This window comes from Rhodotorula graminis (genome assembly GCF_001329695.1).
Source record: "Rhodotorula graminis WP1 unplaced genomic scaffold RHOBAscaffold_6, whole genome shotgun sequence".
NCBI lineage: Eukaryota > Fungi > Basidiomycota > Microbotryomycetes > Sporidiobolales > Sporidiobolaceae > Rhodotorula > Rhodotorula graminis.
Genome location: NW_017264933.1, coordinates 910331 through 933541, shown reverse-complemented (window position 1 = coordinate 933541; position 23211 = coordinate 910331). Strand labels below are relative to the sequence as shown.

Genomic DNA, 23211 nt, shown 5'->3' with positions numbered 1-23211 from the left:
GTCGTCGTCGAGGCTCAACTTCTCTCGACCTCACCTCCGCACTCGCCGGCAGCGCGCAATCTCGAGATCCACCCCCACTTGTGCCCCTGCGACCCGCACCACTGCGCCACACCGCCCTGCGCACCCACCAGCGCCCCTTCCGCCGCTCGGCGTAGAATCCCTCTCAACCGCGCCGCCGTCCACCACTCGCCCGCCACCGCGCCCGCCCGCCCAGGCCATGGCAAAAGGTCTCTTTGCCGTCTATCGGGACGACCAGGCCGTCCCTGGCCCCTCGGCCGCCCTCGTGCGCCCGCTCGCCCACCCGGCAAACAAGGCGACGTCGAGGCGCCGCAAGGACGGCGCATCCGCTCGCCTCGACGGCGCCAGCGGCCTGCGGGTCCCGCGGTTCGGCGAGAAGGAGAACGTCGACCCACTCGGTCCAGGCGTGCGCGGGCTCGGCGCGGGCAAGCTGGCCAAGAAGCCGTCGGCGCTCGTCGCCAAGCGGGTCGACTCGTGTGCGCCGGCCGCGGCGGTGACGGCGTGCGGCGGCGTGCGGGCGCCGTCGCGAGATGAGCAGCGAGTCAAGGGCGCCGCGACCAACGCCGTGTGCACCGGGACGCTCCGCACGCGCGTCCTGCCCGACCTTCCGCCTCTCGAGCCGGTCGAGCCCGCCGCACCTCTCGCGCCCGCTCCTCCACCCGCGCAGGCCGCCCCGCACGTCGCCGACATCGTCCTCGCCGCCGACGACAAGGCCAACGCCTCGGCGTCGCCGCGCACCTCCCTCGACGCACGCTCGGCGCTCTCGGCGTCGACGGGCTCGTCGGCGCGCGACTCGGGCTACGCGCACAGCGTCGACAGCCGCGCGTGCGACACGAGCCTCGACATGGACATCGCGGCGGCGTTTGCCGACGAGGAGGAGCAGGAGGCGGTGCGGCAGGTCGATGGGCGCGAGGCGGACCGCAGGGCGAGGGCGCTCACCGAGTCGCCGTTGGCCGAGGTGCGTCGCAGCCTTCTCTTTTACTCTCTCACACGAGTGGCACTGACATGCTGTTCGACCGGGCGCAGATCACGCAAGCTTTCACCGGCCTCGGCGGCTTCTCGGCCGCCAACATGGCCTCGCCGACGCCTCGCCCTCACGCCGCTCGACCCGCTCCCCCTACCCGCACCCGCTCCTCACCTTCCAAGGCTTCCTCGACCTCGGCGCTCCCGACCCGCATGGCACCGTACGCCTACTCGACGACGGCAACGACCAAGCGCGCTCGGCCCAAGCCGACGACCTCTGCGGCGGGCGACAAGCCGCGTGCGGCGGCAGGAGGCCCCATGCGGTTCTAGCGCATTCGTACACGCTCCACGAGCGCTTTGCGTCCTTCTCTCAGCCCTCGCCGTACCCATACCTTCCCTCCCTCCCTCCCTCGTTCGACTTTCCCTCGCCCGCTCGCCCTCGGCGACCCTCTTTGCCCCTCTCGATTTGCCCCTCCTGCTCGCTCCTTAGCGCAGGCCTACGCGCCCATCTCGACCTTGTCCTCCTTATGTGTGTCCCTCTTGCAACTGCAGCGACGTCATGCCCGACCTGCGAGCGAGCGAGCGAGAGCGCGGGTTCGTGCACGATCGAGAGGAGCGGCGCCGAGAGCTTCTCGAGCGCACGCTCAGAGTTGAGGCGCGCCGAGCAGGGTTCCGCTCTCTCTGTCTGTCGAGCCTGGGACGGACGACGAGCCGAGGAGCGAGCGAGAGCCTCTCGAGAGAGCGCGAACGAGGAGGAGATGGTCACGAGGGAATAGCAGAGCAGGGTGCGACGGACACGAGAGAGGGTGGAAGGGAAGATGTGACTACAGATGAGAGAAGGGAAGGAACTCGGGTAGGAAGACAGACGACGAAAGAGAAGGAGGAGGAGGGAGTAGGGAGGACGAGAGGGAAAGGGAGGTGGTGGCGAGCGCCTTCTACCCATGCGAGCGAGACATCACGAGAGGGATCAAGAGGAGGAGGAGGACGAGGGGATGGGAGCTAGGTACGGGCGAGTCGAGGAGGGAGGGAGGGAGGGAAGGGGGGTAATCAAGAGGAGGGGTTTGAACACACGACGACGAGGAGACGTACAGACACACGCACACGCACACACACAGCGAGAGAGGGTTGACCTCGACAGCCCCATGCACTTGCACCCGCACCCGACCCTGTCGGCGCCCGGCGAGCGACGCTCCTACTTGAGCTTGAACTCGGCGAGGAGCGAGATGTGGTCACTGTGGCGGCGAGGCGAGGAGCGAGAGTCAGTGTCGGCGCACAGCGAAGAGAGGGAAGGAGAGAGAGAGGGAGAGAGAGAAAAGAGGGAGGGACGAACCTCGGGAAGTGGGCGTTGGGAAAGCCGACGGTCGACGCGAGGTATTGCCCGTCGACCTCGCCGAGGAGGCCTTGGACGCCGAGCGACTGAGCCGTGTACCAGACGTAGTCGATCGTGCCTGCAGGACGGGCAGAGAAAGCGTGAGCGACTTGCGCAGGCTCGAGCGGGATGCCGTCAACGGCAACGGCGCCGGCGAGGGGCCGAGGTGACAGGAGAAGACGAGAGGACAAGGGGACGCACCCTTGAACCCGGGCGTGTAGTTGGTAAAGGGCAGCTCGGACCCTGCGCCGCTGCCGACGTGCGAGTAGGCGCTCTTGAGCCCGAGGCGGTGGTTGAGGCCCTCCTGGGTGTAGACGCCATAGACGTGGTCGCCAAAGTCGTCGTGGTCGTTGGCGATGCGGCCCGACTGGAGGAACTGGTACACGCCGCTCTCGGGCGTCGAGTTGAAGTCGCCGCAGATGATGGTCGGGATCTTGGACCCGTTCGAGTAGTGTGGCGCCTTGTCGTGACCCTCGCCGAGGTTCATGCGCGGCGGGAGGCGCGCAAAGTCGTTGGCGACCTTGGCGATCTCCTCCATGAGCATGGCGACCTGGACGAGCTTGACGTCGCGGAACTCGGGGTCCCAGTGAATGTGGGCGTTGGCGACGATGAGACGTGCGCCCGACGCACGGTGCTCGAGGAGCGTGACGACGGCGATGTTGTCCTTGGTCATGACGCGGTTGAACATGTCCTCGGTCTTCTTGAAGTCGGGTCGCCTCAGGGCGATCTGGTTGAACTCGACGAGGTGCTGCTCGACGAGCGCGAACCTGCAGGCGAGGGAGGCGCATGTCAGTCTCGCCACCACGCCGGCACGACGACGGGCAAAGAGAGAGAGGGACGCACACCGTGTTCTTGAAGAAGGTCGCGCAGCCGTCGACGGACCGCTTCTCGTCGCCCGACATGGTCCTCGCACGCGATTTCGAGTAGTGGACGCCGTCGTACTCTTGCGCCGACAGGTGCTCGAGGAAGTAGGTCTCGTACTGCTCGACGTCGACCTCCTGCGGCAGCGAGAAGAGGCGAGTTAGTTCGAGGGAGGCGGGGGAAAAGGGAGTGGGAGCGAGAGTGGGACGCACCTGGAGGCAGACAATGTCCGAGCCGTAGTTGAGCACCTCCTGGAGGATCAACTCCTTGCGGTAGTCCCAGTTGAGGGCCCAGGACGGGGTGTAGCCGTACATCTGGCCCGTCGCGTACTTGTCGCACAGGATGTTGTAGCACAGGAGCGAGAACGTCTCCTCGGGCCGCTTGTCCGGCTGCGGGAGGACGTCGGGCTCGATGGCGAGCCACGCGCGCTCGGGCGGCGGCGGCGGGACCGGGCACGAGTCGCGCAGGTAGGCGATGAGGGCGGCCGTGCCGTCCTTCTCGACGAGGGACCGCAACGTCTCGGGGAGCGGGTTGCCCTCGACGCCGAGCGTGTCGAGGAGGTGGAGGGTGCCGAGTTGCGGTGGGAGCGACGACAGGTGGTTGTCGAACAGGAACAGGTCGCGCAGGCGGGTGAGGAGGCCGAGCTCGGCGGGCAGGGTCGACAGCTTGTTGCTCGACGCGTCGAGGAGCGTCAAGTTCTCGAGCTTGCAGATGGCTGGCGGGAGCTCGGTGAGGGCGTTGTGCGGGATGTACAGGGTCGTCAAGAACGAGTACCGGAACAGGGCGCTCGACAGGTTCTTGAGGTTCATGCCGCCCATGTCGATCGTCGTCCACGTGTTCTTGCCCTCCTTCTTGTCGTCGCCGGCGGCGCCACCGTCGAGCCGTGCGGCGGCGAGCCCGGGGCTCGACGCGTCCTTGCTCAAGGTCGTGCGCGTCGACGCGGCGCTCGCGCTGCGCTCCTCGAGGCTCGCGTCCTTGCGGTGGAGGCCGTTGAGGCCGCCCTTTGCGCCGGATGCGCCGCCGATGCTGCTGCTGCCGCCGCCAGGCGCGGCGCTGCCCGGCCGGTTCGGGTCGGTGATCGGGATGGCGTTGGTGCTCTGGCCTCGGGCGGCGAGGTGAGCGGCGCGGGCGTGGTGGTGGGGCGAGTTGGTGGCGCGGCTCGTCTGGGCGAGCGTGAGCTGCTGGGCCCAGTGGGGCGGGAGCGGGCCGCCGTTGACGGCGTTGGACGGGTGGGGCGAGCCGCCGCCTGGGCCGGACCCGCCGCCGAGGTGGTGCTGAGGCGGGCCCTGGGACGGGTGCGACGGGTGGCCGCCGCCGAGTTGCGGAGGAGGACCGCCGCCGTTGCTGCCGGGATGGGGCTGCTGGTGGTGCGAGTGGGGAGGGAGCGAGTTGCCGTGGTGCGACTGCTGCTGGTGGGACGAGGGCCCGTTCGAGTAGGCGGGGGAAGAGGGAGGGCCAGGGTACGAGAACGAGTGTTGAGGGTGGTGCTGCAAGGCATGCAGGGCGCACGGCGAGGGGGTCAGTTGGCGTGATCGTGCGGTGCGAGGAGGAGGAGGGGAGGAAGGCGGGCGTACGTGGTGAGGCCCCTGAGGGTAGTGGCCGTGCTGGAGCTTGTTCAACAGCGAGTACCTAGCACCTGGGTACTGGCCTGCTGCGCCCTGCTGCCCCTGCTGCCCCTGCTGGCCTCCTCCTCCTGGGGCCGACGAGGCCGACGGGCCAGGCGAGTACAGGTGCTGGTTGGGCGGGGGCGAGGCCGGTGCGGGGGACGGTGACGGACTGTACGAGTACATCAAGGCCTGGCTCTCGGCGCATCGAGCGGGGGTGGAGCGGGCTCGAGGAGGGGCGAGGGACGACGAGGCGAAGGGGGCGGCGTCGAGGTCGCTGCAGACGCACACGGGTCGGGCTCGTGCGCGTGCAGGTGGACTGCGGTGGTGCTCTGCTGCAGTGACGAGCGAGCGGCGTGCTCTTGAGCGGTCGCGTTCTCAGGTTGGGCTCGTCTCTGGCTCGCCTCTCGCCGTCTCGCCGCTCGCGTCCCTCCTCCTCGGCTCTCGCTCTCGGCACGGGGTCTCGCAGCTCGGTTCTGCGTCGACAGACTGCTCCAGTGCATTGCGCTACGTCGACTTGCCGCCCGGCGCCTTGCTCGCCCGATACCGCTCGACGAGGACGTGCGCACACCGTCTCAGCGCCTCCTCCTCGTCCTCGGTCGCCCAGCTGCAGCCCGCCCACCGGATCTTCTTGTTCCAGTCGACGAGGAACACGTACCCGACGTGCTTGTTCGTCATGCCCATCGGCTCGCGCAGGTACTCGAGCGACTGGTGCGACAGGAGGTACGTCGCGTGGTGCTCGACCGGCACCTGCTTGCGCAGCGACGAGACAAACATCGACACCAGGAACGACTTGAGCGGGTTCTCCTGCAGGTTGATCTGCGGGGCAAACGTCGACGTCGAGAGTCAGTGGAGGGCTCGTCTGAGGGGACAGGGAGGGGACGAGACTCACGTAGACATACTGAAACGCCTTCTCGTCCTTCAAGTCGGACAACGCCGGTCGCACAAAGCTGTTGATGTGCTCCTGTACAAGGAAGAGGGTCAGTGAGAGGCTTCGAGAGGGGAAGAGGGACGAGAGAGCGCACCTCGGAGGAGCGGAAGCTGCTGAACACGACGAGGCTGACCTTGTCCTCGAACAGGTCGGTCGTGTGCACCTTGCCCTTGGTCGCGAGCGACACGCCCTCGATGTCGGGGAAGTAAAGCGACAGCTGTGGCCGGGAAGGATCGAGGTCAGTAGGCTGGCCCGAGTCGCCAAGGCCCGAGAGCGAGACGCACGTCTTCACGGATGAGCGTCTTGGGCGCGACGAACGCCTTGCCGCCCTGCTGCCGCAGCTCGTTGTAGTCGTGGAAGTAGCCCCTCGACGCCTGCTTGACCCTGTGTCGGTGCGCGCCTCGAGGGTCAGTCGACCGCGCGGCGAGGGGAGGGAAGGGGGAAAAGGGGCGACGCACAGGTGCCGCCGCTCCTGCAGACGCTTCTCCCGGTTAAGCAAGTCTGCGCGCCACTCCTCGCGGCTCTGCTTGCCCTTGCGCGGCGGCTCGCGGACGCCGAGGGCGCGGCTGAGGAACGGCGGAGGCTTGGTGCCTTGCTCCTCGAGCTGCTTGTCGGCCTGCTCTTGCGGCGTGAGGTGCGGCCCTGCTGCGGCGGGTGCTGGTCCGGGGTCGGGTGACCGGCGGGAGGATGATGGCGCGGGCGAAGGCGGCGGCGCCGAGGACGAGGAAGCGAGAGGAGGAGACGACGACAGGGGGCGGGCGAAGCATGTTGGCGCTGGTCGGGGCCTTGCGAGGGCCTGTCGGGCGAGGTGCAGCACTCCAGCCCGCTGCATCGTAGCTGTGGCGAGGTGAAAGACGAACAGCGACCTTGGCTTCATCTCTCCTGGTCCACCTCTCGCACTCGCTCTCCCCTGGCTGGACAGCGACCATGGCCCAGCCCCCGCCAGTATCACCTCGAGCCGAAGAGCTCACCCCTCGCCAGCTCGCCGACGCGTGGAAGAAGCAGGGCGGCTTCGACCGCCTCCGCAAGCAGCTCCTCGGCGACTTCCTCCAGAGCGTGAGTACGAGTCACGCCGTACCTCGTCCAGCACACACACTGAACCCTGCTCTCCCGCCACAGCCCGAGAAGGACGCCCTCGTCGCCGAACTCGACGCGCTCCTCCCCACCCTCCTCTCGACCACGCCGTCCCTCGCCCGCACACCGCGCCAAACCCGCGTCGCCGAGACTGCGTCCCTCCTCGACAAGCGTGGCGCGCTGAACGCGCCCGTCCTGCGCCTCGAGAACCGTCTGCAGAGCGGCAAGGGCGTCGGCAAGACGGTCGAGCGGGAGCTCAAGCGCGCCATGTGCGACGCAAAGGGCTTGCCGTACGTCGAGGACCCGGCAGATCTGCTCGCCGAGAAGGAGGAGGTCGCCAAGATCGAGCCGTCACCGGTGCGAGTTGAGCCCGAGCGCCCCTCGGGACCGAGAGACGAGGCGACACCAGGTGCGCACCTTTCTCCTCTCCATTCCCTGCCCCGGCACTGACTCTCGAACCTCGCTTGCAGCCATCCCTAGACCAACACCTTCTGTGGACGTCGGCCACGAGTTCGCCATGCCCTCTTCCGCGCCAACACACGCCATCCACCCCTCGCCCGGACCGCTCGCGCCCGCGTCCTCGTCGTCCTCCACCCCCGCCGCCGCCGCCGTCGCACTTCCGCCAAGCTCTGCGCCCGCCGACGCGCCTCTCGCACATCCTGTCGCTGCCGAGCGCACGCTGGATGCGCCCAGTGCGCCGCACGCTGCGCAAGACGTCGAGATGCAGGACGCGGCGGCGGCGGAGCCGGCATTGGCTCGAGGGACGGGCGCCTAGACTAACGGCGGCGTGGACGACGGTTCGGTGGGCAGGGTGGAGCGCGCGTGCGTGTGCGGCTTGTAGTGTCTTGCGGTCGCTGTTGTTGTAACTTTGGCTGCGCCGGCCCGCGGTCGTTCTCCTCGTCTCGCTCGCGCTCGCTGTGCGTCTCGCGTGTCTGGCCACGGTACTGTGATACTGTCTACGAGCCTAAAAAGTAGCTCGCGCGATGGCCATGCGAGAGGAGCTGCGACATGCTGCGCCATCGCTCTCGGTGGTTCGCAAGCGCCTCCTTTCTGCCCACCACTTCCTCGCGCATAGCTGAGCGAGCCCGACCCGCCGCCTCAGAGCCGACTGCTCGCTCCAGAGCGACCGCCTGCGCCGCTGCGCCGCCTCGCCACCTCTGTGTTCCTCCCCGCCCTCCCCACCTCGACTCGCTCGCGCTCTCGACACGCCGCCCACGTCGCCAAGGCCCATGTCGTCGTGGCTCAGCCGCTCAGGCTCGCAGCAGCACGGCCTCGCGGGCCGAGCCGGGCACGAGGAGCGGCCGCCGTCGCTCTTCGTCGTGAGGAGCTCCGACGGCGCTCAGTTCGGGCTCGTGCCGGATGACTTCGCCAACATCTCGACGTGCGTCCACCTCACTCGTACACTCCATGCACCCGTCCACACCTGACGAGCCGACCCTCACGCAGCCTCGACGAGCTCCGGTTCAACCTCCTGTCGCCCCTCCTCTCGATCCCGCCCGACTGCCTCATCCTCATGAACGAGGAGGGCTCGCCGCTCAACCGCGACGAGGCCGTCGCGCACCTCGCCCTCCTCGCGAGCGCCGCCATCACGCCCACCACCTCGGCCGTTCTCGCCGCCGCACCGGCGCCCGCGCCGGGCCAGGGCAGCACGGCCGCGCTCGCGCGCAGCGTCGGGCGGCGAGGCGGCGAACGGCGCATCTACGTGTTCGACCGCGAGCACCTCGACGCCGACCCGGACGAGGTGGCGAGCGCGCTCGCCATCTCGGAGGAGCAGGTCCTCACCGAGCCGCCGCTTACCCGTGCGTCCCTCGATCTTTTTCTTCCCTCGCGCCGAGTCGAGCCCGTCGGCTCGGTGCTGGCGGTCTTGAGAGTCGTCGCGAGGTCCTACTGACGATTCCCCTCTCGCCGTCCGCAGCCGAGGACCCCCTCACGTCGCACCTCTCGCTCTCGCACCACAACCTCGCGACCCTGCGCGCCCTCATCTCGTCCATCCAGCTGCAGCACGCCTCTCTCGCCCTCGCCCTCTCAAACCTCCACCGCGTCAACACGGGCACGGCGTCGTCGTTCGCGCTCTTCCTCGAGGGCGCGCAGCCGACGCTCGAGCGGTACGAGGCCCTCCTCGGCGGGTGGGAGGCGGCCATGGACGCCGTCGGCAAGGTCGGCGTCGTCGCGGGCTTGCTCATGAGGGGCACGGGCGCGGCCGGCGCGAGCGTGACGAGTGCGGGGCAAGGACCGGGGCAGGGGCAGGGGCACGTGCGCGACGGCAGCTCGGGCAGCGCGGTCGCGGTTCGCGGCGGTGGTGGCGGGGCGGCAGGAGGGGAGGAAAAGCAGCGCGTGCTCGGCGACTACGTCTCGAGGGACAAGATGCTCGCTGTGCGCGACGGGTGCGCAAAGGTGCTTGGTGCGTCCCCAGACCGCCTTTCTCTGTCCTTCCCGATGCCGAATCGCAGTCGGGACGGCAAAGGTGGGCTCGTCATGGTTCTCTGACACTTACACTCCCTGCAGCTGAGCTCAAGATGCGCGCCGAGAGCCTGCAGGCGACCCTGGACGAGGTGGTGGGTGCGACCCAGGCGGTCCAGGGCGATCTCGAGGCGACAAGGTGAGCCCGCCGCCTCTCTCTCCTGCCCTCGGGGCTCCCGACGCCCTCGATGAGGATAGATGTGGGCGAGGCACAGCCCCTGACTCGCCTTTGCCCGCAGCGTCGACCTGCAAGATCTCGAGGCGTGCGCTCACGACGCCGAGCAGGGTCACGTCCGCATCGAGGAGCTCGTGCAGGCGGGAGAGCATAGTGCGTCTGCCGTTCCTCCCCCTCTCCCGGTCTCGCGGACGGACGAGAACTGACGCCTTGACCCCCCAGTGACCGACCCGGTCCTCCTCTCGCAGTGCTTCGAGGAGCTCACCGTCTGCGACGCCGAGCACCGCGACCGCATCCGCTTCCTCGTCGAGCGCAAGGTGCGCACCCGCTCCTTTCCCTCTCGTTCGTCGCCCCGAGCCTGACGTCTCGGCCTTCTGCCCGCAGAACGCCATGACCCGGTACCTGCTGCAGGAGATGCAGAAGATCTCGACCCTGCAGAGCGACATCGCGACGATGCCTGCCGAGCTCGGCGCCCTCGATCACGACCTTCGGTGCGTCTTCCTGCAGACCTTCCCTGCTTCCCGGCCGACAAGCGCTCACCTCGTCCTGCGCCATGCAGAACCCGTACCGACAACTTCAAGCACCTCGCTCGTCTCGAGGACCTCATCCCGGCGTACGTCGCGACCGTCGCCGAGGTCGTGCGCAGGCGAGAATACGGTGCGCCCCCGCTCACCCTCTCTCAAGCCTGAGGTCGAGCTCACCTTGTTCCTCCACAGCCCGTCTTCTCGCCGACCAGTCGAGCACCCTGTCGACGACTTTCGCGCCCTTGTTCGACGCCGAGCGCTCTCGCCGCCAGCAGTACCGGCACGACTTCTCGGGCAAGCTGCCGTGGGAGGTGCGAGGGCTCAACGCCAAGACGGGCGACATCGTGCCCGAGATGGCGCTCGATGTGCTCGACCGCGAGCAGGGCCTGCCAGAGCTCGGAAGGGAGACGCTCGACTGTGCGTCCCCGTTTCTCTGCGCCGTGATGGCGCAACCGCAGACTGACCCACCCGTCGCGACCGCAGCGCTCCAGCAGTCGTTCCAGGCGCTCGACGACGCCCTTGGCGACAGCGCCAAGCCCGACCATCCGCTCCGCAAAGCGCTCGTCCTGCTCAAGTCGCTCGTCTCGGCCATCGACGACCTCGGCGCCGACTTTGCGCACCTGTCGCTCGACGCACCTCCACCTCGGCCGCCAGCCGTCGATCCCGCCCGCCTCGTCGAGCTCGAGACGCACGTCCGCGAGCTCGAAGAAGGCAAGGACGCCCTCGAGCGCCAGCTTCAGGCCGAGCGCTCGGCCCGCGAGGAGGAGATCGCCCAGCTCGAGTCGCGCGCGTCGGCCGCCGAGAGCACGGCGTCGCAGGCCAGTACCGCACGTGCCCAGCTCGAGCGCGAGCGCGACGACGCCGAGGCGGCGCGCGCAGACGCCGCAGCTGCGCTCGTCACCGCCGAGGAGCGGCTCGCCGACGAGGCGGACCGACGCGACGCGGCCGAGCGCGAGGTGGCGAGCGCGAGGGCGGCCGAGCAGGAGCTCAAGAAGCAGTGGAGTGCGCTCGACGTGTCGCACACGCGGGTGCAGGGCGAGCTCGGTACGGCGCGCGTCGAGCTCGACCGCGTCCAGGCCGAGCTGGGCGAGCAGAGCGCGGTCGTCCGAGCGGCGCATGAGTCGCAGCGCGAGCTCACGCTCGTCGTCGCCCAGAAGGACAAGCTCCTGCGGGACCAGCGCTCCGAGGCCGACCTCGACCGCGCCGTGCTCGAGAAGGAGGCCGACGAGCTGCGCAAGCGCCTCGCCGCTCGCGACAAGGACGTCGAGCTGGCGCAGGCCCGCACGAGGACGGTCGAGGACGTCGTCGAGGGCTTGCGCGAGCAGGTCGCGAGGTGGGAGAAGGTGGCCTTGGCCAAGGAGGAGGACGTCGACGCGGTCAAGCGCGAGATCGAGGACGCGCGGCGCGACAAGGAGAAGGGCATCGTCGACATCCAGAAGGAGCTCGTGCGCATGACGAGGCTTGCGCGCGAGGCCGTCACCATCGCCGGCAAGATGCGCGACGAGAACAACAACATCGCCGTCGTCCTCAACACGCCGCCGCCGAGCAAGGGCGACGCCTCGGCCGCCGAGCTCGACAAGGCCGTCCAGATCTCTACGCCGCCGCCGTTGCAACAGAACGAGACCGTGTCGTCGCCTGCGCCGCTCGACTACGCCTCGGGCGACCTCGACGAGCTCGTCGACGAGCTCCGGGCGTACAGCCACGACTCGCTCACCGACGCCGTCAAGAACAAGGTCGACAGCCTCACGAGCGTCACCAAGAAGTGGGTCAAGGAGGCAAAGGGTTACCGCGAGCGCGCGCACCGAGCGGCGAGCGGCGCCAACGACAAGATCGCGTTCCGCAAGTGCGTCGCCGTGTCTCTCTGCCTCTCCTCCTCATCGTCGAGTCTCTCTTTCTGACCAGGCCTACTCGTGCGCAGCTTCGCCAAGGGCGACCTCGCGCTATTCCTGCCGACGCGCAACTCGGCCATTCCCGTGTGGGCCGCGTTCAACGTCAGCTTCCCGCACCACTTCCTGAGCGCGACGGGCGTCGTCGCCGAGCAGATGAAGACGCGCGAGTGGATCGTCGCCCGCATCACGTCGCTCACCGAGAAGGTCGTCGACGCCAAGGTGCGCCCGCGCTCAATTTCCTCTCGCTCGAGCCTGCCGGACCTGACTCTGGCTCCCCTCGCGCAGGACCCGTCCACCAACCCGTACCTGCTCGCGGCCGGGACCAAGTACTTCACGCTCGAGGTCGAGCCGTGGAGCAGCAAGGACAGCTCGAGGGCGCGCCGCAGCTCGACCGCCGAGAAGAGCCGGAGCAGCAGCGACAAGAAGCCGAGCTCGCGCGACAAGGAGCAAGATGCGCGCTCGTTCCGCATGTCCGACTCGGCCGTACCGACAGCACGTTCCTTGAGCGCCGGCGAGTCGGTCGTCATGGTCGACCGCCCGACTCAGGTGTCGCCCGCCTCGATGCCCAAGCTCCGGCGCAGCGCGTCCGAGGGCGGCGCGCTCCCGCCCAACGCGACCGCGCTCGCCAAGAGCGAGTTTACCATCGCCGAGGCCGACGAGGACGAGCCGACTGTGGCGCGCACGCCGTCGCCGCAGACGTTCCGGCAGTCGGTCCCGAGGTCGGCCGACCGGTACGACCTGTCGCGCTCGTCGCCCTCCGGTATCGCGCGCGCCCTCGCCCTGTCGAACCCGTCCACGCCGACGGCGCTGCACCGGTCGGACCCTTTCACGCCCTCGCCGCCGCTGTCGACCAACCCGTTCGCCTCGACCTCCTCGCCTGTCCCCGAGTCGCCCTTGCGCAGCAGGCCGACCCCTCCTACGACCGACTACGACCCGTCACACCTTTCGACCGGCGCGGCGCCCGCCTTCCTGCCCTCGAGTGGACGCAAGACGTACTCGACCGGCGGCAGCAGCGCGCACGGGAGCGCGACCGAGCACAGCCCGCGCTACGTCCGCTCGCCACCGCGCGCAACTGCCGTACCGGCCAGCTCCTCTCGAGCTCCGCCGGTGCCGTCGACCGAGCTCCTGAGCGCGTCACCGCCGTCGACCTCGGCGTCGTCCGTCAACGTCCTGTCGCACCCTCGCTCGGCCAGCTCGGGCAGCAGCATCCTCTCGTCGTCGCTGCATCGTCGTGCGGCGTCGTCCACCTTCAGCCCTCTCGGCGCAAGCACGAGTCCGCCACCGCCGCTGCCGAGCGTCAAGGCGCCGTCGACGGCCGAGGCCCAGCTCACCGGCTCGCGCTGGAACCTGTTGCAGGAGGACCTCGCGCGCAGCAGCGCACCCTCGCCGGCCCCGACTACCGCCTCGATGACGCTTGGTCGCAAGACGACCAAGGGCTGGCCCTCGGCCACGGCAACCGCGAGCGGGTCGTCGCCTTCGTCCTCGTCGCCGTCGCAAGGCTACGGCACGCCGCGCTCGCACGGCGAGCGCGCCCTCAGCACTTCGGCCGCGTCGTCGGCGTCCATCTTCGACGTCCTGCGAGGTCGTCGGGCGAGCACGTCGCAGCCGCAGCGCAAGGACGTCGGCGCCGTGTCGGGCGCCGAAGGCGAGATGCGCAAGCTTCTCGGGCAGCCTCCTTTCTGAGCGGCGCCTCCCATCCCTTCCTCTCCTCCATGTAGACTAGCCCTCTGTTTGTCGTACCCTTTCTGCCCAACCCTCTGCAAGTCTCCCTGTCGCTGTCGGTCGTCGTCGCCGTCCCCGCCTCGCTCTCTCGACGCTTCGGCCTCTTTCGGCGAGAGACAGTGAGCGTCGCGATAGATGTGCTTGCGAGCTGCGCCTCCTGGCCGCGAGCCTGCGAGCACAATGCTGCCGGTGCGTTTGTTGATCTCGAGACGACGCGTCGCCTGCCGCCCACGAGGAGCGCGGGGGGAGTCCGCTCCTCGCACCTGCTCACTCGCCACGAGCGACAGCCTGCTGCTCGCCGGGCTATCCTCAGCCATACTCGCCACCCGCAGGCGGCAGCAGCCCCTCGCCTCACCGCCCTCTCGACCCTCTACACCGACCCCGCGTCCTCATCGGCACGCCGCCAGTTTGCCGCCTCCAGCTCGTCCGACACGGCTCAAGGTCAGGTGCGTGGCTCGGTGGAGCTTCTATGCGTGTAAAGGCGCGTACTGATTGCATCGCACCCGCAGCTCACGCCCTCGTCGACTGTCGACCGACCTCCACCTTCGCCCATGGCCTCTCCGCCCACCTCGGGCTCGGCGGCACTGCCGACAAGCCGCCTCCTGGCTCCGACGACCAACTCGCAGGCGTGGGCAACCCGTCCCGCATCGGTCTCAGCCCTCAAGGCGCTCGACGAGCGCATCCAGTCGTCGCCCCAGCCTCCTCCCAGTCCAGCATTGAGCGAGTCGGGCTTCTCCCTGTACTCGCCGGTCACGCCTGGGTCGTCAACCTTCCACTTCGAGGCGCACCACCAGTCGTACTTCGGCGACGAGCCGTTCACGCCCGACCTCGCGGCGAGTGCGGCGGCGGCGAGCGTCGACAGCTCCGAGGCGCGGTCGTCTGACGAGTACGACGACGCGAGCAAGGTCGTGCTCGAGCCCGTCAAGGACCACGACGACCGCGAGCCGTTCCCTCGCGCGGGCACGCCGCCGTTCTCGCCGTCGCAGGCCAGCTTCACGACCGACCGCCTGTCCGTCCAGAGCACCGCCTACACCGACTTCTCGACCTGCTCGCCCTCTCCCTCGCCCTCGATCGGCTCGGTCCGCATGGCCACCTTCACCCGTATCCCGATGCGCGCCTTTCCGCCCTCGCGCGAGAGCGTCGGCGCCCGCAGCGTCCTGTCCGAGACGGTCGACGAGTCGGTCGAGGATGCTCCCGAGGACGAGGACGGTATCGTGTGGGACGCCAGAGCGCTCGCGCGATCCAGCATGATCGACGCCGACCGCTTGCCGCAGGACCTCGCGGCAGTCCTGCGCGGCAAGCCGGCCGACCAGGAGCAGGAGCGGCCGTCCCGGCACGAGGTCACGCCGCCTGCGGTCGAGCACGCGGGCGAGGTCCTGCCCAAGAGCGGGTCGGCGCAGACGCAGCTCACGGTCGAGTCGTGGCAGGAGGGTCTCGACGCCGCTGTCGGCCAGCTCTCGGAGGACCCGTCCATGACGCCCGAGGAGGACGCCATGCGCCGCATGAAGAGCATCCTCGGTCCGTCCCTCTTCTTCCTGCCGTATCTTCCCTCTCCTGGTCTACCGAACCTGACCTGAAACTCGTTGCGCAGGCCCCAAGACCCGCATCATCTCGAAGGCGCCGTGGGTCCTCGAGGACGCCGACGACGATGCGCCCCTCAAGCCTCTCGTCGGCCGCCGCTCGTTCGACATCCTCACGACCGCCACGCGCAGCTCGAGCAGGCCGTCCCTCGCCGAGGCGTCCAAGGAGCCCGTCGTCGCCGCAGCCGGTGGCAGCCGCAAGTACGCCCGCTCGCACAGCGTCAACACGTTGCTCTCGAGCCGAGCGCTGTCGGACGATGGCCGCCACGAGCCCGAGCCGAGCCTGGCCGGCCTGGGCATCGGCCTCGTATCGAGTCGAGGGCTGAGCACGTCCGACTCGAGGCGCTCGCTGCGCAGCCTGAAGCCGTCGCCCTCGGTCCCGCTCGGCTTGGGCGAGCCCTTGCCTGACGTCGCCGGCGCGAGCCTCGCCGCTTACGCAGGGCGGGCGACCGCGCGCCCGGCGGCAACTCGCGCCGGCTCGGCCGGGCGCGTGCCGAGAGTCGCTCGCACGCCGGCTTCCGTCGTCGTGGTCGACCAGTCGTCGGCGCCGGCGCCTCTCGCCTCGCCGACATGGGCCGTGCCGCCGATGTCGGCGCCGCCGACCGTCAGCCTGTTCGCCCATGCGCGCGCCCTGACGGCGTCCGACTCGAAGGCGAGCCTCCTCACGTCCCCGGGCAGCGCGCCCTCGACGAGCCCGTCCCCCTCGACGCCCAACGCTCTCTACCACCTCGGCACGTCACCGGCATCCTCCGCCGCCGGTTCGTACTTCTCGCAGGTGCCGGGCGCGTCGCCGGGCCCGCCGCCGTCGACCACGCCCAAGCCGGCCGGCGGGTTCGCCGGGCACCGCCTCATCTCGCTCGAGGAGGCGCGACAGCGCGAGAGCGAGCGCTCGGCGGCGGCGCAGCGCAAGGCGGCATCGACGCCGCCGCTCGAGACGGTCGTCGACCGCTCGGCCTCGCGCCTGCGCGAGCCGCGCACGCGCTCGTCGACGAACGAGTCGCTTTCGAGCCGGCGCGGCGTGCAGTCGCCGACCGCCATCGTCACGAGCTCGCCAAAAGGCGGGCAGACGCCCAAGGCGATCAAGCCCAAGAAGAGCGGCTTCCTCAAGCGCATGATGGGCGGCGGCGGCGGCGACAAGCACCCCGAGCGCCTTCCCGCCCTCGACTCGTTCCGCCCATCTCTCCCGTCCAGCACGAGCATCCTCTCGCTCAGCAGCACGACGCCCGGATCGTCGCTCGGCAAGTCGGCCGGCCTGCAGGTGGCGGCCGGCCCCCTGTCGTCGTCCACCTCGTCCGGGCACATCTCGTTCCTCACTGCGCCACCGACCGACTCGCGCGACCGCCTCAACAAGCGCCCTCACGTCCCAGCACTATCCCTGCGCCCCATCTCGATGGCCTTCTCCGCCGGCCTCCCGTCCGACTTTCTCGCCACCATCCCGTCGCCGATCGTCAAAGACGAGGCGCCCTCGCCCGCCATGCCGACGAGCGCACCCATCCGCCTTCGCAGCCAGAGCGACAAGCTCACGCCGCCGCTGCGCTCGGCGCCGCTGCCGACCCTCGCCGAGCCGCTCGCCTCGCCGTACGCCGCCTCGTTCCAGTCGAGCATCTCGCCCGGTGCGGCCTCGGTCCTCTTCGACGAGTCGCCTGCCTGTACGCCGTTCGGCACGGCGACACCCATCACGCCGTCGTTCTGCGGCAACGCCGCTTCGCCGCCGTCCGACTCTGCCTTCACGGCCGAGCGGCTCGTCGCCGTCCAGGACGAGTACGCCGTCGCCCGTCGCGCCTGGGCGCACACGCAGTTTGAGCTCGAGTCGCAGGTCAAGGCGCTCGAGCGCGAGGTGCAGCGCCTGCGAGCGGGCCCGGCGAGGGCGTGCGACAGGTGCGGCACGACCGAGGGCGGCAAGGCGCGCGACGTCAAGACGGCTTCGGCCGTGCAGCGTCCCGGAGCCTTCGAGTGCGTCCACGTCGCGGTCTGACCGTCACGAGGTACGACACTGACTCTTTGCGAGCTTGCAGCATTCGGCCTTGAGTCGGCGGGCTCTCCTTAGCTTGCGCCGCTCTCCCTTCTTCGACTGTGCCCCGTCTCCTTCCTTACTCTCCCGCCACCGTCTCGCGAGGGTGCGAGACCGCCCCGATACCCCTCCTTTTCTGCGAGATACCCCGACATGCTCCTCGTCGTCGTCGTCGTCGTCGTCCCTCTTGCTCGCGCTCTTTCGTAGCTTTACTCTTCCGTGGGCATACCCGTGCATGCATCTTCGTCTCTTTCGTCTCGCGCGAGTATTCAGCATGTGCGAGAGCGCGAGCGTCGAATCCCCCACCTGCGGCCGACGTCGTCGGAGAGGAGCTCACTCTCGCGCTCTCTCACTCGCTCGCACCTGCTCTGAGATGGCTGCGCTTCCGTCTCTGCGACTCTACACCTCCAATGCATCGCCCTACTGCCTCAAGGTGCGCCCCAGCTCGCCTCGTGCTTCCACACCCCGCCCTCATCTTCGTCTCGTTCCGCAGGTCATGTTGCTCGCCCACGAGCTCGGCCTGGCCTCGCACCTGGACCTCGACTACTCGGTGAAGGCGTTCCCGACGACCACCCATACGCCGCACAGCCACCTCGTCCCGCACGGCAAGATTCCCGCCCTCGTCGTCTCGTCGCCGGGTCCGCCAGCGCGCGAGTCGGTCCTGTACGGCTCGGAGAACATCTGCGCGTACCTCGACGAGCTCGCAGGCGGCAAGGCGCTCCCGCCGCATGGCAGCCTCGAGCGGTTCGAGGCGTTGACGACCGAGTCGCTCGCGAGCGCGATCAAGGACGCCGCGCTGTCGCTCCGGTCCGAGCGGCTGGAACGTGTGCGTCCCTTCGTTTCCCTTGCTTTCGACGACAAGAAGCTGACTCGAGCGTGCGCACAGCCCAAGGAGCTCGTGTGGCAGGACTGGGTCACGGGACAGCTCTCCAAGGTCACCCGCAGCGTCCCCGTTCTCGCGCGACGACGGCTGCCGGATCCCGCCGCCGAGGTCCTCGGCCTGGACGGCGTGAGTCGAGTCGAGCTCGCCGGTGTCGGCGCAGCGAGCTCACCCCTCGAGCCCGCAGATTGCCGCCGCGGTCGCGCTGTGGTACGTCGACAGGCGCGCCGCCGACTCGAACTGGCGCGACTTGGACGGCGGCAAGGACCTCGAACAGGTGCGCTCGACTGTCCTGTGTCGCCTCGCCCGAGCGAGCAGCAGCGGCGACTGACTTTCGTGCCCCTCCCCACCTCCTCCCTCGCCTCGTTCTCCTCGACCCGCAGTGGCTCGAGCGGGTGAAAGCGCGACCGTCGTGGTCGGCGACGCCGTTTGTCAAGTAGCCCTTGTTCTCTCATGCAGTGCGAGACTGCGCCTCGCCGAGTGCGCCGTCGTCGAGAGCGAGAGCGAGGAGAGCGGACTCGGCGCTCGAGCCGGTCATGACGGAGTCGAAGTCGGCCGCGAGCACGAGGAGAGCTTCGAGGGCCCACGTCGATCTCACCGAGGTGCGAAAGAGGGCACCTGCCGAAACGATGACAAGCGCAGTGCGGAGAGACGGCGACAGAAAGAAAATGCGCGACTTTTTGACCCCCCTGAAGCTGAGACGGAGGAGGAGCGGAGGGCGGCAGCTCCCTCTCGACCCACACCCACCCACGATGGCGGCTCAGCCTGCTTTCCAGCGCGTCGTCAAGCGCAACGGCGTGCTCGACCTCGCCGTCCCTGCCCAGCTCCGTCGTCGTCAGGCCGCCGCCCCCGGGGGGGCCGACGAGTCGGCGGCGGGCGGAGGTGCCGCCAACCCGGCCACGACGACGACGGCCGCAGCAGAGACGACGACCAGTGCTCCTGCGGCCACTACGACCACTGCCGCACCGACGACAACCACCACGTGCGTCCCCTGCGTCTCTCGAGCGAGGAGCGAACCGGACGCGTTGCTGATCTCTCCTCGGCCAACCTCTGCAGCGCGGCACCGACCACGACCCAGGCCACCACGACCACCTCTGCCCCCGAGGACACCCCCTCGAGCACCACGACCACCGCAGCCCCGTCCGACAGCTCGACGACGACGACCTCCGCCGAGGACTCGACGACAACATCGCGCGCTCGCACCACTACGTCTGCTCCCGCAGGTCCGTCCTCGTTCGAGCCCGCTCGCCCGACCGTACACACACTGACTCAGCTCCCACGCACACGCAGACACGACCGTCACCAGCGTCATCACGCCCACGACGAGTGCGTCCTCTTCCCCTTTCCCGGCGACGTCCCGAAACGGACAAACCTCGTCCTGACGCTCTTGCCCGTCCTCAGTCATCGTCGTCGGCACCTCGACTATCACGTCGGCGCTCGCGCCCGTCACCTCGACCGGCACGCGCTCGCTGTCGCCGTCCGAGGCGTCGGCGGCGGCGTCGGCCGCGAGCGGCAGCGGCCTGTCGACCGGCGCCAAGATCGGCATCGGCGTGGGTGCAGGCGTCGGTGGCCTCATCGCGCTCGGCCTCCTCGCCTTCTTCTGCCTCGGCATCGGCCGCAAGCGCCGCGAGAAGCGCGACGCGGCCGACAACATCCTGTGGCCCGCCACGGGCGACAGCGCGGCGCTGTACCCCGAGCCGGTCCACAACACGGGCCGCGCCGGCTTTGGCGTCGGCGACGACGGCGACGAGCCGTACGAGCACCTCGACGGCGGCAACGGCGCGGGCATGGCCGAGGTCGCGGGCGCGGGCGCGGCCGGCCTAGGCGCGGCGGGCGTCCTCGGCCGTTACGGCTCGCAGTCGACGCAGAGCCACCAGCCGACGCTCCCTGCCGTGCCGCCGTCGGTGTACACGTCGGACCACAGCACGCAGTACGGCAACTACTACGACGGGAGCTCGCCCGAGGGCGCGAGCGCCTATTCGGCGTACCCGCAGACGCCGTCGCAGCACTCGCACGCGCCGCTCACGCTCGGCCCGGCCGCCGTCGGCTACGTCGCGAGCGAGAACCGCCACTCGCCGTCGCCGCCACGCACGGGCTCGGCGTCGCACGACGGGCACGCGTCGTACGAGGGCGGCGGGAGCGCGTCGGGCCACTTGCCGTTCCCGGGCGAGGCGGCTGCGCCCGACGTGCCGGACCGCATGATGAGCCCGCGCCCGATGCAGGTCGGCGACACGTTCGGGCAGGGGTACGACGAGACGGAGCAGGGCAGGCGGTGGAGGCTGAGCGTCGTCAACGACGACCCGCGCGACCGCGACTGAGGGAGCTGCCGGCTCGGGTGCGTCCTCTCTCTCTCTCTTCCTTTCTCTCCTCCTCCCTGTTCTCCACGTTGGGCTCGACGAGCTGACTCGAGACACACCCGCAGCCCCGACTCGCGTCGCCGCGCTGTACCACTCTCTTTCCGCCTCACGACCACCGCACGCTCGCTTTCGCTCCCCTTCGTACCTTCCCTGTACTCGCGCCCGACGCGCCTCACGCTCGTTCTCGCCCGCCCGCTCCATCAGACACTTGTCCCCCACGTTCGTTTTTGTTACCACCCCTACCTCGTAGCCCTCCCCCTCGTTGCCCTCGGTGTGCGCTCTCTCTATCGAATGCGATATCGACGTTGCACCTAGCCGGTCAAGCGAGAGAGCAGGAGAGAGCGGTGTGCCCCGTGCGCGGCCCCAGTCTTTGCCGTCGGCGCCGTCGCCGGTTCACCGCTCGAACCTTGGCCTCGTCCTCGCTCTCGCTTCCTCGCACGCCGGCGTGAGGGATCCGCAGGCGCACGCTCAAGCTCGACCCGGCGCACCTCGCTGGGCTCACCGCCGCACCGCACCGCCCGGCCACTCGTCGCCCCCGATCGCGCACCTCCACCCCGGTTCCACCGCCCACCATGCGCCCGCTGTCGACCCTGGTCGCCTACGTGCACCGCAAGACGGCCTCGTGGAGCACTCTCGACTGGGACGACGCCCGACCGCGGTCCACGGCCCCCTCGGACGCCAGCGACGAGACGCTCCTTGGCGCCGACGACCTCGAGAAGGGCCCGCCCGACTCGGCCGCAGGCTCGCCCATGCTCTTCCCGCCGCCGCCGAGCGGGTCCTGGCGTCCACGAGCCGGCCGCGACAAGGTCGGACCCGGTTCGTCGCCGCCGCCGCCGTGGCGGGGCTGGGCTCGACTCGCCGCCGTCCTCGTCGTCGGCTTCGTCGTCGGGCAGTACGTGTCGAGCGGCAAGAGCGGGAGCGGCGAGCTGAGAGGCGACGTGCGCGAGGGCCTGTGGAGCGAGTACGGCAACGACGAGCCGAGCGTCGTCGGGACCAAGAGCATCGACCTGTCGCTCCCCGTGTGCGAGCGCACGATGCTCATCGACTGGGTGCGTCCCTTGTCTCGATCCTCTCGTTCCTGTCGCGAGCCTGACCCGAGGTCCTCTCGCCCGCAGTCGACGTTCGGGTACGGCTTTGGCTCGACGGCCGTCAGCGTCGTGCGTCGTCCTCTTCCGTCCTTACCTCGTCGTGCGGCCCTGACTCTCTTTCACGCCCGCCCACAGATGCAGTCGGCGACGTTCGCCAAGATGCACGGCTACACGCTCCTGTTCTCGCGCGGCGCCAACTCGTACGGCTCGTACTTCGACTACTTCGAGCCGGCCGTCCCGAGCGACTGCCGCATTCCCGAGGAGCTGCATCAGCCCGACTACTACCGTCAAGAAGACGGCAAGACGGCCTCGCTGAGCAAGGTCGCAGACGAGCGCCCGCCAAAGCTCGAAGGGATCCAGCGCATCCTCGCCGGCAGCGACGGGTGCGTCCCAGTCTCTCTCCCTCGCTCCCTCTCGACACCTTCTGACAACCAGTACCTCGCAGAATCTATCCGATCAACTCGTACATCCGCGACACGACGTTCACCATGGACACGCTCGAGACGCTCCCTGCGCTCGACTCCTCGCGCCCCAAGCCCGGTCCCGACCTCGTCCCCGAGATCTTCCGTCAGCGCTTTGCCCAGTGGTCGGCCCTCACCCACGAGCACTTCTCGTTCAACGCCGTCCTCCAGGCCAAGCTCGAGCGCACCCTGTGGGAGCTCAAGCTCGAGCGGCCCCGGACCCAGCCGGTCGTCGGGTGCGTCCCTCTCTCTCTTTCTCGTTCCTCGTCTGGCCTTCAGGACTCTCACTGACGTTGCTCATGTCTCACAGAGTGCACTGGCGAGGCGGCGACAAGCTGCGGGACGAGTGCCGGTCGTCGTCGCAGATGAGCTGGTGCGTCTTCCTCTCTCTCTGTATGTCGCCGGGCTCAGCCGAGCGTCACGGTGACTGACTCGGCCTTCCTTTTCTCACAGCGGCAACGTCACGCTCCACTGCGAGAACGCGTACGACACGCTCGAGACCGTCGCGAGCGACTACCCGTCGTTCGACCGCGCGACCTCCAAGGCGCGGCTCCTCCTCATGACGACCGAGCCCGACGCTCTCGCGCTCTTCCAGGCCCACCCGCTCTGCACCGCGCACTTCGACATCAGCGAGCTCGACCGCGGCGGGTCGGGCAAGGCGTTCCTGCAGGACGACTTCCGCCACCTGTCCGAGGACGACCGCCGCGACGACACGCAGCGCATGCTCGTCCAGACCGAGATCATGGCCAACTGGGTCGACGCCGCCGTCATGAGCGCCAACTCGAACACGGGCAGGGCCCTTATCCTCCTTCGCGGCGGACCGGCGCGCGCCGTCGACGAGTACCGCCTGCGCAGCGTCGACTTGTACTGGCACGTGCGTCGCCCGCTCTCTCTCTGTCTCTCTCCCTCTCTCGCACACCGTCACGTAGAGTAGCCCTGACCGTGTCGCTTCGTCTCTCGCAGCCTGTCCAGTTCCCGCCCTTCAAGGGTCGGTGCGACGGCACCTGGGGCGGCTGCTGGCCCGAGTGAGCTCCGCCGCCCGGACCTCTCCCTGCACCCTCAGTCTGTGCAGGTAGACCCTCTCCTATATATCCACCTGCCTCGCTCGCTCGAGCTGTTGCTGTAGAACATCTCGCACCCTTATCGTTCCTCGTTCCTCGTTCCTCTCGTTTCGCAAGCAGACACTCGCAATCTCTCTCTTCCTCGTCGGACTCGAGAGGACTCAAAGACGAGAGGCTTTGAAC

General features: G+C 69.2%; 8 protein-coding genes across 8 annotated transcripts; 6 read left to right on the top strand and 2 right to left on the bottom strand.

Moving 5' to 3' along the window:
* Positions 1-217: 217 nt before the first annotated feature.
* Positions 218-1311, top strand: RHOBADRAFT_43924 (uncharacterized protein; the record flags this gene model as incomplete). Its single annotated transcript, XM_018414318.1, has 2 exons — positions 218-976; positions 1045-1311. The coding sequence occupies 2 exons, from the start codon at positions 218-220 to the stop codon at positions 1309-1311; spliced, it is 1026 nt and encodes a 341-aa protein (XP_018271468.1).
* An 862-nt stretch (positions 1312-2173) lies between these two features.
* On the bottom strand, positions 2174-5592 carry RHOBADRAFT_31729 (uncharacterized protein; the record flags this gene model as incomplete). Its single annotated transcript, XM_018412989.1, has 6 exons — positions 2174-2213; positions 2312-2429; positions 2552-3117; positions 3194-3348; positions 3424-4457; positions 5385-5592. 6 exons carry the CDS (start codon positions 5590-5592, stop codon positions 2174-2176), a joined length of 2121 nt encoding a protein of 706 aa, XP_018271467.1.
* Positions 5593-5730: 138 nt separating this feature from the next.
* Positions 5731-6314, bottom strand: RHOBADRAFT_36272 (uncharacterized protein; the record flags this gene model as incomplete). Its single annotated transcript, XM_018413344.1, has 4 exons — positions 5731-5779; positions 5841-5963; positions 6031-6130; positions 6205-6314. Coding segments are annotated over 4 exons (381 nt in total), but the record flags the coding sequence as incomplete, so codon positions are not given.
* Positions 6315-6673: 359 nt separating this feature from the next.
* Positions 6674-13648, top strand: RHOBADRAFT_53396 (uncharacterized protein; the record flags this gene model as incomplete). Its single annotated transcript, XM_018416819.1, has 15 exons — positions 6674-6802; positions 6866-7229; positions 7291-7512; positions 8075-8201; positions 8267-8619; positions 8736-9221; positions 9326-9419; positions 9520-9608; positions 9678-9772; positions 9840-9946; positions 10015-10112; positions 10172-10396; positions 10463-11822; positions 11898-12087; positions 12154-13648. 15 exons carry the CDS (start codon positions 6674-6676, stop codon positions 13549-13551), a joined length of 5337 nt encoding a protein of 1778 aa, XP_018271465.1. The 3' UTR covers positions 13552-13648.
* Positions 13649-13770: 122 nt separating this feature from the next.
* Positions 13771-17198, top strand: RHOBADRAFT_43921 (uncharacterized protein; the record flags this gene model as incomplete). Its single annotated transcript, XM_018414317.1, has 5 exons — positions 13771-13779; positions 13923-14036; positions 14100-15108; positions 15182-17123; positions 17186-17198. The coding sequence occupies 5 exons, from the start codon at positions 13771-13773 to the stop codon at positions 17196-17198; spliced, it is 3087 nt and encodes a 1028-aa protein (XP_018271464.1).
* A 356-nt stretch (positions 17199-17554) lies between these two features.
* On the top strand, positions 17555-18501 carry RHOBADRAFT_43920 (uncharacterized protein; the record flags this gene model as incomplete). The annotated part of the gene is made up of 5 exons (XM_018414316.1): positions 17555-17614; positions 17675-18007; positions 18068-18190; positions 18249-18338; positions 18445-18501. 5 exons carry the CDS (start codon positions 17555-17557, stop codon positions 18499-18501), a joined length of 663 nt encoding a protein of 220 aa, XP_018271463.1.
* Positions 18502-18813: 312 nt separating this feature from the next.
* RHOBADRAFT_53394 (uncharacterized protein) lies at positions 18814-20732 on the top strand (the record flags this gene model as incomplete). Its single annotated transcript, XM_018416818.1, has 5 exons — positions 18814-19043; positions 19118-19284; positions 19352-19387; positions 19463-20396; positions 20484-20732. Coding segments are annotated over 5 exons (1616 nt in total), but the record flags the coding sequence as incomplete, so codon positions are not given.
* A 258-nt stretch (positions 20733-20990) lies between these two features.
* On the top strand, positions 20991-23175 carry RHOBADRAFT_53393 (uncharacterized protein; the record flags this gene model as incomplete). Its single annotated transcript, XM_018416817.1, has 7 exons — positions 20991-21467; positions 21534-21575; positions 21642-21889; positions 21952-22203; positions 22278-22340; positions 22421-22841; positions 22931-23175. Coding segments are annotated over 7 exons (1616 nt in total), but the record flags the coding sequence as incomplete, so codon positions are not given.
* Between the last annotated feature and the right edge of the window lie 36 nt (positions 23176-23211).